The sequence below is a fragment of the Atractosteus spatula genome, chromosome 8, assembly GCF_055471065.1.
Source record: "Atractosteus spatula isolate fAtrSpa1 chromosome 8, fAtrSpa1.hap1, whole genome shotgun sequence".
Lineage (NCBI taxonomy): Eukaryota > Metazoa > Chordata > Actinopteri > Semionotiformes > Lepisosteidae > Atractosteus > Atractosteus spatula.
The window spans coordinates 16,593,801-16,606,996 of NC_142713.1; the positions used below are offsets into that span (position 1 = coordinate 16,593,801).

A 13,196-nucleotide genomic window follows, 5' to 3' on the forward strand; every position below is an offset into this window, starting at 1 on the left:
AGCCACTATACATAATGTAGAAATATTGTAAGAGATAACAAGATGAAAGAATCTGAAAGCAGTGGCGACAAACATGTCATTCTTTGTCTCATAATCCACAGAAGGAAGACAATTGTCCAGGTGACAACTTAAGATCTTGGAATTGGAGGCTACTGGAGGTTCTGTCAGCATGTGTTGTCTATGCTAGAGATCTTTCTTTTATTAAGTACCGCACCACAGAGAAAAAAGAAGCAACTGACTGAGTGGGGCATGGACTTGATACCTATATAAGACCTGATAGCTATATAATCCAGTTTCACGTTTAACTTTTTTAGCCACAAAATTGACTTTTTTAACAAATGTACATTATGTCAAAGTGGTGTTCTTTTCCCCACTCCATGCAAATGTGTCTGATCTAACCACACCTGACGGATATAGACGTGTCAGCTCTGACAACGCCTGGCTGATAAAAATGATGTGGACGAGATGCCTTGCATAATTACCTACAGACAATTTTAGAACAACGCTATGCATTTCTCCAGAAAGGCATGATACTAGCTGTAATCATGACAGAAAATTATTACATTCTCTAGAGAGAATCCTACATCTGTAAGGATAGCTGTTGCAACTATCAAATAAAACCCATAACCTAGAGCATCTGAACATAGGCAGGTCATCTGCAGAACCAACCAATAACACTCTAACTCATGCCTGCCCACCTCTGTCCAGCAGCTTTTGTAGGTCTCTTTAAATCACCAGCTTCATATAGAGGAGGTAAGGCTTCAGCTTATCCAATTAAGGCAATAATGAGTTCAATTAGGTAATTAAAGGCTTAGGTAGAAAGAAAACAAGACCTTCTGGCTCTTCAGGACTGGAATCATGCACCCCTACTCCAGCCTCAACTCTAATACTAGCCTCTTTTACTGACCAGTTGTGAGCAGGCCACTGGGTGTCATTAATGACTTTTCATGATCTTGCAGCTTCAGTCAAAGCACAAGAAAGTAGGCGGCATCCAGCCGTGTAAAAGAAAAGAGAACAATTCAGTCTTACCTGAATACATTGACTTGTTAAAATTTGGACAGCTTCTAGTATTTAAAAACACTTGCAATTGTCAATTCAAAATGCTAAAGCTTGGGCTCAATTTAGTTCTTAAATAACAATAACAGGCATTTTCCAAAACCCAAAGCAGTGTAGCAAAAAATAAAGCATACAAAATAGTGTTTACTGAATATATCTTGCATAGCATGCAAAATTTATTATTTCAGAATATGTTATGTCCTAAGACTGCTTGAGACTTCATGTACCACAGCTCTGCTAACAGAATGGATAAACATCTGACTGACACCAGGCAGGCTCAGCCAAGCTTGGCTTCAGCATTGTGCAGCTCAAATGCACCAGTAAAAACTTTCCATCTCTTATATCTTCTCTTTCTTTGCCCCCCCTGTTAAGTATCCTCAACAACAGGGTTAAACAGTCTTTCACCACGATCTTAGGTCTTTTCTTAGAATTAAACTATTAACCTGCATCTGTACTGTATCTGCTCAAATTACGTTGACATTGTTGTACCTCTCTGCATTGCTGCCTTTTCATTTTAATTAAAAATATATGGTTTTATTTAACGCTCCAATCACACCTCCCAGCAATTTCAAGACAATGAACAGTGGATGAAAAGATCTCCCTGAAGGGAGACAAAAAAGTTACATATTCATCACCTACACCAAGACAACTTCAAATTGCAAATTACTAGTCTAAAAACACACAAGAGTCCCTGCAGAGCAAAAAAATCCTGCAGTAACAGAGATGCGGATGTTTCCCCCAGATTTCTAAATAAATCTGGGGATAAAGGAAGAGCTCTCTTCTCCAAAAGGTGAAGAATGTGAAGTGGGCTGTTCAGCACTTGGCTGATCAGTGGTTTAGAGAAAGGGGATCTACACCCCAGACACATCAAACCTGCAGTGCGAAAGATTCCATTGCAGAAGCGTAAATACCACTGTGCAAAAGAAAGACAGGTAGCAAGTGTACACTCCGAGGGACACTAGGAAGCAGACAGATCGTGAAGGAAACCACTGATAGCAAGCAACACTTCATGAGGAACCTGAGAAGTACAAGGAGAGCTCAGTGACAGTCCTAACTCTGGAGGAAAGGAATTAAGAGAGAGTCAAAGTAACACAGAAACATTCAGGGTGTCATGGAGGGTTGGATGTACAGTTCTGGAGGTGATGTAACTGAATGCCTGTGGCAAGGACATTTTAACTGGGATGACGTCCCTCACAAGGTTAACAGAGCTCAATCTGAACTCAGACCCTAGAAGAAAATCCTACCTCTACCCATCTAAAATGGTACGCAAGGATTTGGACAGCCAGGAAAGGTAAGTTGCAGGCTGTGGTGTGAAATAGTGAGTGAGCTGACACACTCATGTCTTCTCACACGCACTGACTTTGAACTACTGTAAATTTTTTAAAAAACAGTTCCCGCTGTACTGCAGTATATTGCACTTTGTCACTATTTACATACTCAAGTTATCTCACCGTTTAGAGATAGCATATCACCAAGACTTATCAGGTCTAAGAAACATTCTGTTTACAGTATGCTTTAAGGTGTGACTTAAGGACCATAACGAAAAGAGAAAAGGCTCTACTGCAAGTCATATTTCTTAATTAGGTAGCTGCATCAGCACACGTCAAACCTGAAGAAGGATCCACATTCAAAACGTTGCGTTTCTTTTCTCTTCTCAGCATGGAATAAACCTTTACTTGTTCCAAATATTGCTTAGGCATACAAAAGTATACCACTATTGAAATTCTATAATTTGTTATAGAAACTATTTAATTACACAATTAAGCAATTAAAACTTTGACATCAAATTAATTTTCTGTTAAAAACTGTATTCATTTTTTTAAATAAATAAGAAAGCAAGTAAAACACTAAAGCCAAGCAGTTATCATGGTCAAGTTCTAACTTCTTTTTTTTACTGGGGGACGTGGTCCCAAAAAAATGTAAAACGTCAGCCATTACAAATAAACTGTGTAGGTGTGTACATTTTTGAGTGTACATGGCAGCTTGCCATTGCTTGTTCTTAATCTACAGTGATAAGAAGTTTTAATGCATCATCAGTCACCAGCTACATCAGCAAATGTGCTGATGATGTGGCGAGCGTTAAAAAGATATGCAAACTCCCGAATCAGAAACTTTGGATGAACACTGAGATCCTCTCCCTGATCAAAGCACACGATGCAGCCTTCAAATCTGGTAATGCGGAAAAATTGAGAGTGGCAAGGAAAAAATTAAGAGCTGGCATAAAATCTGCCAAGAAACACTACAAATCCCAGATAGAACACCACTACAACACCAACGCTAACCCACGACGCATGTGGCAAGACATAAATACAATCACAAGCCACAAGAACAAAACAAGCCCTGTAAGCGCTACTGACCTCTCTCTTCCAAACAAGCTTAACACCTTCTACGCACGCTTCGAAGCTCATAGCCCTGAACCAGCCACCTGGACCTCTGACTCCCCTGCCACCCCACCCCCACACTATCCAAGCTAGATGTGTGGAAATCACTAAGTAGAGTGAACACACATAAAGCTGCTGGACCTGATGGTATCCCTGGCCTGGTACTCAGAACATGTGCCTGGCAGATAGCTGATATCTGTACTGACATCTTTAACCTGTCCTTGGCCCAGGCCACTGTACCTAGCTGCTTCAAGACGACCACCATTGTGCCAGTACCAAAAAAATCAGCCCCCACATGCCTGAACGACTACCGCCCTATTGCACTCACCCCCATCATAATGCAGTGCTTTGAAAAACTACTTATTCCACACATTAAAGCCAGCATTCCAAAAACACTGGATCCTCTCCAGTTTGCCTATCGCACAAACCGCTCCACAGAGGATGCCATCTCTATAGCTTTACACACCACACTAACCCACCTGGATAAAAGGAACACCTATACAAGAATGCTGTTCATTGACTTTAGCTCAGCATTTAACACCATAATACCCATAAAACTTTCTACCAAACTCAGGGCTCTAGGTTTAGATACAACCCTCTGCAGCTGGATCCTAGACTTCCTCACCAGCAGACCCCAGACTGTCAGGATCGGCAACCTCACCTCCAACACACTCACCCTTAACACCGGTGCCCCTCAAGGCTGTGTGCTCAGCCCACTGCTTTACTCCCTGTTCACCCACGACTGTACTGCCAAGTTCAGCACAAACACCATCATCAAGTATGCCGACGATACCACAGTCGTGGGCCTGATCACTGACAACGATGAGACTGCCTACAGGGAGGAGATAAAACAACTTGCAGACTGGTGCCGAACCAACAACCTATGTCTCAACATCAGCAAAACCAAAGAGCTGATTGTTGACTTCAGGAGACACGGAAAAGTCCATTCCCCCATCTACATTGAAGGGTCTGCGGTGGAGATGGTGAATAACTTCAAAATCCTAGGTGTTCACATCTCTAAGGACCTTACATGGACACTGAACACCTCCAGTCTCATCAAGAAGGCACAACAGCGGATGTACTTCCTGAGAAGGCTGAAGAAAATACACCTACATCCACAAATCCTCACCAACTTCTACAGATGTACGGTGGAGAGCATACTGACCAGCTACATCACAGTCTGGTACGGCAACTGCACCGCATCCGACCGTAAGGCACTGCAGCGGGTGGTCAAAACTGCCCAACACATCATCAGCAGTGCCTTACCCTCCATCCAGGAAATCTACAACACCAGGAGTCTGAAAAAAGTCACCAAGATGATGTCTGACCCCACTCACCCCAGTCATAACTTGTTTGTTCCCCTACCATCTGGCAGAAGGTTCCGATCACTCCAGTCGCACACAACTAGACTCCAAAATAGCTTCTTCCCCAGAGCCGTCAAGTTGGTGATGCCCCCACTCCCTCCCATCATATTATGATCTCTCCTAACGTATTCCTATACCCACAAGGACTGTACTCCAACACCACTACACACACATGTAAGCCGAAATTGTACTGTCCCTTCGATAGCTCAGTAAAACTGTATCAGTCGTAATATTTATTAATCACCATACTATTTTTGCACTGTTCCAAGAATTACCTTGCACTGTTTTTGTCCCGTTATATTTTCTGTGTGGAATTTAACACAGTTTTGATTACTTGATTACATATTATTTATGTTATTACACGTTACTGTTATTGTTATTGTGTTACTGTCTATTGTCTTATCTTCTGTCCTATTTATATGCTGCACCTGAGTGACTAATGAGAAACACTTTTCATTATACTATGCACCTGTGTAAGTATAATGACAATAAAGTTGAAGACTTAAGAAAAAAGGCAGCTCTTAATATGAGGAAACTACTATTAGAATTGTGTGCAACTTACATGAAGACCTGCACACATTTCCTCACAAACATCAATTGTTTAAGATATTGTTTGGCAACTCTACCTTGACTCATGACTGGGCATCATGAATTAGCCCCCTTTTAGGTTTCATAAAATAAAACAAGTAACATTTCCCTCTGCTTTGATTCTTCACATCTACATCATACAGATGTCAAACTAAGATGACCAGATGGTGATTAGCAAGGACACTTTTTCACATCAGCTTATGCACTTGAAAATTTATTAGAATAAATATATTTAAGCATGCAGGAGAGAGACTGAATTAAACACAATACAGAAAGATGATTAAGGACTTCCCTCTATTAGGGAAAACTGTACTGCTGCACATTCCAGACTATAAACATTTGAAAACAAGTTTTGACTCTGCAACTTGTTACAAAATACATGACTAGTTAGAAACCTGATTTAAAAACAAAATGCACAGAAGTGCTTTAAAATTAAAAATAGGTGGCTGATTAGAAATGACAGCTACTGTACAAAAAATACATTGAAACCAGTGACAGCAGACTGTCAGTTTGTATCTGTCTAGAACCTTTTGACTTGTGGTTTGTGGTTCTTCCAGTGTTGCTTTGTAGTGCATATAACAGCATGTCAGCTAACAGGCCTGAAATCATATAATGTGAACTTGTAATGTCAGCAGTGTTCCTTGCTAAGGTTTAAACAAAGATGAAATCTGTTATCTTCCGAGTCCGAAAAAATGTAAATTGAGCATTTGGCTAAGCAGACAGACTATTTAAAGAGCTATATATTTACATTAGTACTATTAACAGAACTTCTACCTGAGACTGATTCATTGTTCAATAATTTAAACAGAATACAAAAAATGTTTACTCTAAAATTGAAAGCCCAAAGGATTTAAATGTAAAAAGGGACAATATTATTTTTGCTCTTCCTTGAAAATAGTACTTCAATGATTAAGATTCTACCTATTTTCACAGGAATCAGGGTGATTTACAAAGGGATCTGTAGTATAACAAAAAAAACTATGGAACTTAATTCTATCTATGGTTATTTTCAAATAACACAACTCCCTACTTCTTTTTTAACAATCTCTGTACCCTAATCAGGAATAAAGTATGCAATCATGCCTGAATTTTTTTTTACAAATCTTATTTAAAACATATATTTAATAAGAATTAAAAAAGAATTGACATTACAATATTGTGTTTCAGACAGAATAAAAATATGTATATTTAATGTTGATATGATGTCATCAGATTTAATAAACATGACAGAAATAATCACAAGTGCAAAGACACTGAAGGTTAAATTATTAGAAGATTTGGGAATAAGTAATCAGTCACTTCTCAAATGTCTTCCAATTACAAATGAAAAAAACAATCAGTAGTTCAATCAAATTTTAACATAAGATGGACCAAACATATTTCATAATTATTTACTTTTAATTAGTCTACTCACAGTATCTGTAAAAGGTTGTCATGTGATCAAAAATAAACATGGAAAAAAGTAAATGACCACTTTTTTCCCACTATTGTATATAGTGAAAACTAACTACACCTCCTTATAATTTTATGGGTTAACATATTTAGACATCTGACAATGACAAAATAAATTATGCATGTGTTACTGGTCAAATATGGCAAGTATTATCTGCTATTAGGACTTGGTAGGGACCAGGTGAAGGTCAAACATGTTAAATCATAAACTCTTAAGGGGGTGTTTCACCACACTGTACATGACGTATACAGAATTTAGGTGATGAGACATACAGTAGAACCCATAAGTTTAGAAATCTGGGTATATAAAGCACTTGTTCTTTTCTCCAAGCTACACATAACACATATAACTCTATATATAACATATAACACTTTATTATTAGAAGCAGTAGTAATAAGATGTGTATTTTATTTGATTAAATATTTTAATAGAAAATAAATTAATTTACATATACATCATCATTCTGTTTCTAGGAGTATAACTAGGTACAGTATCTACCTATAAATAACCAAATAAAGTTGTAGAAACAGCAAAAATGTAGGTTTATAAAGAAGCATCAAAGCAATTTTGTCAAAGCCAAGACAATATTTAATATTACATTTATGCCACATTTGTTTATCTCATCTTTATATTTTCTGACATTCTAACATCTCCATAAAATGCATAAAACATCACTGAATACTGTTGTCTAAAAGCATATACTGTACAGTACACAACACAAATTAAATCTGAATTTCTGAATAAACAAAACCCATACATCCAGTAATGTTGAAAAATGTTAAACAATGTTTCCTGTTAGCTGAACAGCAGCAAAAATATTCAGAAGTACAGCTTAAACATTTCAACACACACAAAACACCTTTGAAAAACTTAAATAATTTATTCCCCCATTATACTTAAAAGATATTCCTCCTTTGCCTTATTCTCTTATGCCTTATGCACTCTGCCTTCATTAATCTAGAATCAGTCTATAGCAAATTCAATATTAACTAACATTACAGTGTAACACACCACTAACAAATTATAACAAGGAATAAAATTAGTTTGAAGCATTTAATTTGAAGGTTACAGCTACATTATTATTGTTAACAGAAATCCTTTGATCTGAGGAATTGCCTATCAGTTCTTCCATATTTTGACTGTCAAACATTTATTTTACATTCAGAGATGTAACACGTCAGGGCTGTGAAGATTAAAGATCTCTCCAAGCCCATTGTTTCTCATTTCACCTCTGACGGCCACGACCACTCTAATCTCTCCGTCTGTGTTCTCAAAGACGGTTTTCCGAACTCATACATCAGAAAGACCACCGAAACTAAAATTATTCTGCAGCTAGGATCACACATTCTTCCTTCCCTTAACGACAGACTAATGTTCTTTTAAATTTTCTCCATTCATTGGAAGTTTCATTTCACACCTCTTTGCACCCATTCTGACTTCACACCTCTTGATTGGCCTCTCTTTCTGTCCCCTACTCCCGCCTCTCACTCCTCCTCCCTCCCAACCTTTGTTCTCCCGCTACTTTACCTTTGCCTACTGCCCTGTCTCTCTCACACCTGAAGAAGGCTCCACGGCCGAAACGTTGTGTTCTCTTTCTTCTTTTTTTCAGCATGGAATAAACCTATTACTTGTTCCTTTGCACCCTACGCATGCTGATGCAGCTACCCACCTGATTTATTTTACATGTTATTTTCTACAACCTTTCTTGCTCATCTTTATCAAGGGAGCCAATAATTCTAAAGGGGACTGTACACGATTTAAATGATCTAAAACATTCTCCATTCACATTAAAAAATTCTGGTATGAGCAAGGACTTCCCTAACATAAAGCAGTCAGGCCTAACGGCCCTCGTTGCCCGAGCACCTCGAGATCTACATGATGCAGTTGTAGTTCATTCAAGTCTGGGTGATGTCACTAGCTGGTTGTGACCAGGATTCCCCTAGAGGTCTCACACAAAGTTACAAAGTAGAGAAGATGCACTGATGTTCCTATCTGCATCAACTCTCCCATAAAGCACTTAGGAAATATCAGCCTAAGCAACTGGTAATTCCATATTTTATTGAAGGATTTTTTGGAATCTTCCCAATATTTAATCAAGTCCTTAGAAAACACAGTTTGAGCAAATAACTTGCATTGCCATAATTAAATTCTTATACAGGGGTGTGTATGTGCCCATGCAAAAAGAAGACAGCTTTGCTGTACATGCTGCTTTCTGCATAGGGTGTGAAAACTACAGCTATCAAGGATACAAAAATGAATAATTCTTCCACTGAAACACAAGGAGGAAATGGATTCACTTACGTGAGCAAATAAAGGGTAGTGCAGGTTCTTTCTCAGTTGGTCAACAGAGCTGCCACACCAGTCTTCAAAAATGTGCAAATTTGCTTGGCCCTTATACTGTGAAGACAAAGAAGACAGGACAGTTTTTGAGTTTTGAATTAAACACGTTTCATTAAACAAAATTACTTTCTTTTAACTTGCAGTAGTTTATTACATAATTTTATTAACTTCTGTCATAGCCTAACACACATGCCTGAGTACTTCAGAATGATTGCTGATTCATCACACACATGACTTAGATCACAATAATTAAGTCAAATGAATCAACTATGTTATAAGACACACATATCCAGAGTGTAAAAGTTATTCTATCTGCAGTCAGTATCATTTGTCGGCAAATGACTGTTTGGTATACAGTATATAATAAATAAATGCACACAATGAATGCTCCAATCATTGAGCAAGTTGACCAGATTTTTCATCCAAGCAAATATTTTATACAAATGTCAGTATTCCAGAGATAGACACATCGTAAAAAAGATCACCCAAGTATGATTACAAATAAAGAAATGCTGCACGTTAACTCCCAACAAGCTTTGCAGTGGTTTAGATGATAGCTATTGCTAATTGGAATCGCTATATCGATGGTTTGAACCTGGGTCCAGTTTCGAACCTACCATGACCTACATGTAGTTTCAAGATTCACAAAGTGGCAGTACAATTAGCTGAGCACCATGAAAGCAGAGTCATACAGAGCTCTCTAGGCTTCATGGCAAACAAGCTTGGCTCCTGCTGGACACATGTGGGCTTGCAGTGACATCAGCCTGACATCAAAGCACTGTGGAGCCTGCAATGTGTCAACTGACGAATGGGTTATCAACAGAAACACAAAACATTGCAGACTTATTATTGGATATGCTATTACTGTCCACATTCTCTCTTTTAAAACTGTACACTGTACATTGTCTATTCTAAACAACCGAAGAACATCATTAATGAGTCATATCATTAATATGAATTAAGCAGATGAACCAATCAACTTATATCAGGAGCTGCAGCCCAAAGGAGATGTTCATCTCTTGTGCCGGTTCTGGCACCACCAGCACAAGAACTGAAAAGACATTAATGAAGCTGATGTTGTCACTATGAATCAGGGAATTATTTTTATGCATTGTAATGCTTTGAAGAACTCCTGATCTTGCTCCAAAGTAGTTCAGAATTATGACAGAAATATTCTGTTACTTTGGACTCGCAAAACTAAATTAAAAAACTTACAGTATAATTATAACTGAACTTATAACGTTATAGTCCTTGTGTGACCTTTAAGACTATAAAGCAATGAGACTTTAGGAATCCATTACAATTTGAGTTTCAATTCACTTTATTTTCACTATAGACAATTTCGCACACATCTGGAGGTTTACAACACATTTCTCCCCAATAGTATTCAAGGTTTATTCAACTTGATACACTGGTTTAAATGTGAACTCATCTAATCACACATTAATTATGTTGCTAAGGCACAAAGTGTTGTTTACAGACATTTAAGTACTTTGATCACTTAAAGCAAAATGGCAAATCCATAAAACGACTCAAACTACACAAGTTCAGACTGGGATCAGAACACCAAATACGAAGCAATGACAGAGCATGAAAGAAACCATTGTAGAGAGGTGTATCACACATTCAATACCCATTAAAGAAAGTTACAGAAACTGGACTCAATTCCTAAAGCAATTATGAAAAAAGTTTGTCTTTTCAGTTTTACACCAGCCAGTTTATTAACTGATACAAAATTGTGTTTATATTGGTCCAGCAATACATCTTAAATAATCCAGGTCTTACCAAGTCAGGAAATACACAGTCATTGGATCTGTAAAAGATCAATTTTTACTTCTCATTTTTTGTAATTTTGTCTAAAGCTCAGATTTAAGTATTTGAGGATCATCCCTCAAATCAAGTAAGACCTGATTTATCAACTATTCATTATTTGTAATACAGTATTTACAACTCAAATTATCAAATTTAAGGAGACAATATTTTGTTTGTCTGAGTTAGCATTTGTTATACATTAAGATGCCCATTTACAATGGAATGACCAGCTGTTGAAACCTTTGGTTTCCATTTCACAGGTATTTATGTTCAGTCTTCATAATGAATGAGGCTATTATCTTTCTTCTCCTTGCCACTGGGGCTGCATTAACTTCAAGTACTGTACTTGGACTAGGCAATGAGTATGCATTGTGCCCTTCACCTGATACTGGTGAAAATTCATTTAGTGCATTTCCATCTCCCAGGTTACCCAGTCACAGTCTGCCTCCTGTACTTCTCCAATCAGGAAAGGTGTCACGACAGTGCCCCACAACCTGGAATCTCAACAGCTGCTTGATCTCTGCTTGAATGTTTCCAGGTAAACTCCATGTCATTTCTGACATTCATTTTGCCCTCCATGTGCCATCTGGGTATTGTGCAGGGGAACAGGTAAAGGTTTATTTCATGCTGATAATAAAAGAGAAGACGGTTTGGCTGTGGAGCTTTGCAGATGACACATGCTGATGCAGCTACCTACTTGAGCATCAAGGTATTGTGTCAAATTCAAAATGGCGCAGAAAGTTGCCTACTGGGTTGTCACCACTACCTGTTTAGTGTCCTAAGCCTTCTGTTGTAACAGTTGGCCTCCTGACAGGCAATAATAAATTGACTAAAACCATGACTTTTACAATGGCTTCAATGCTGTAGAAGGCATTAAGAAAGGGAAGAAGGAAAAAGGGAAAAATGTTTTATTGAGTAGTCTTTGCCTTCACATACAAGGGGACACAAGCTCTGCTCTCTCTAGGCCAGGGGTCAGCAGAACAGATATTATTGATTATTGGCATGCAAAGGTATTTTTAACAGCACATGCAATGATAGCAGCACGTACAATAAAAAACATTAAAACATTATAAGTTCCTACAACATGCTACCCAATGAAAAATCTTTGATGTAGAAAAGAGGTAGCCTATCATTTTCAGAAGAAAGCTTGCAATCCTTGCCACCGATTAAAACAGACAGCACTGATACCAGCGACACATACAGTGAACTGTATTTTTCAGTATTTCAGTGGATGGGTGTTGAGGATTTTGAAATGCACCTGCAGTAATTTTAGCTCAAAGTTTGATATTCACTCGATCTTCTTTTTCTGGAAGTTCATTAGCTTCTTAAAAAAACAACTAGAGACATCAAACTTGCATTTTGTTGAAGGTGATGTATGAATTTTTTCAACAACAGGGAAAGGATCACACTTAATGGCAAGATGCTCACACTAATTTATTAATTTCAGACATATCAAGATGTAAGTAGGGCTATTATTGACATTAAATATGCATCAATGTCAAGAAAATCTATAAAAACAAGTGAAAGTTGAATATCCATATATGGTATTTTGCTCCTAATTTTTCAGAAGCCTATTAGGTGCACTACAATAGGCAAGAGATGCTCCTGAGGGCCTAACTTTTGCATTTCTTTGTTGAACCTAATTCACTTCTTAGGAGTAATATAGAACACAACTCACTGAGCCAACCTAACCTGCACATAGGTAGTATGTAAGGCAAAATCGCTTTTCTGGATTAGTTTGCTAGTGTCTTTGGATCTTTACATTGTTGACAAATTGCACAAGGCATGACGGGCACAGTTTGAGTTCAGAAAGTACTGTATACTACAAGGGTTCATCTAGGAAAATAGGTTAAACTCAACAGTCCTGACGACTTGACTAAGGTATTTTCTGCTGGCCAGAAAGTGCCAACTTAATAAAGCTATTTGACATTGATGGCATTGATGCTGTCTAAGTCACAACAGACAGTGTACTTGCATGTGCTAAGAAACAGTTTATTTCATCACTTGTTTGATGCTAATCAACTTTTTCCTAACAAAATTCAACTTTGGGGAAAAAAAGTTAAAAGATATTCTACAGTTGAAGAAAGAGTTAAGAGTCCATGGTTTTGTTGAGCATTAGGTGACCAACAAATAAAAGGCATGTATTTTCTCCAAGGCAGTCTAAACAAAAGTAAGGAGACAAAGGAGAGTAATAACTGTTTT

General features: G+C 37.8%; 1 protein-coding gene across 1 annotated transcript in view; it reads right to left on the reverse strand.

Annotated features, from left to right (window-relative positions):
• The window catches only part of b4galnt3b (beta-1,4-N-acetyl-galactosaminyltransferase 3b), an 88,262-nt gene that overhangs the window by 39,326 nt on the left and 35,740 nt on the right, over window positions 1-13,196 (reverse strand). Inside the window, exon 3 of the mRNA XM_088924206.1 lies at window positions 9,144-9,239. Coding sequence (XP_088780332.1) covers window positions 9,144-9,239 — 96 coding nt within the window. The remainder of the gene's footprint in view (window positions 1-9,143; window positions 9,240-13,196) is intronic.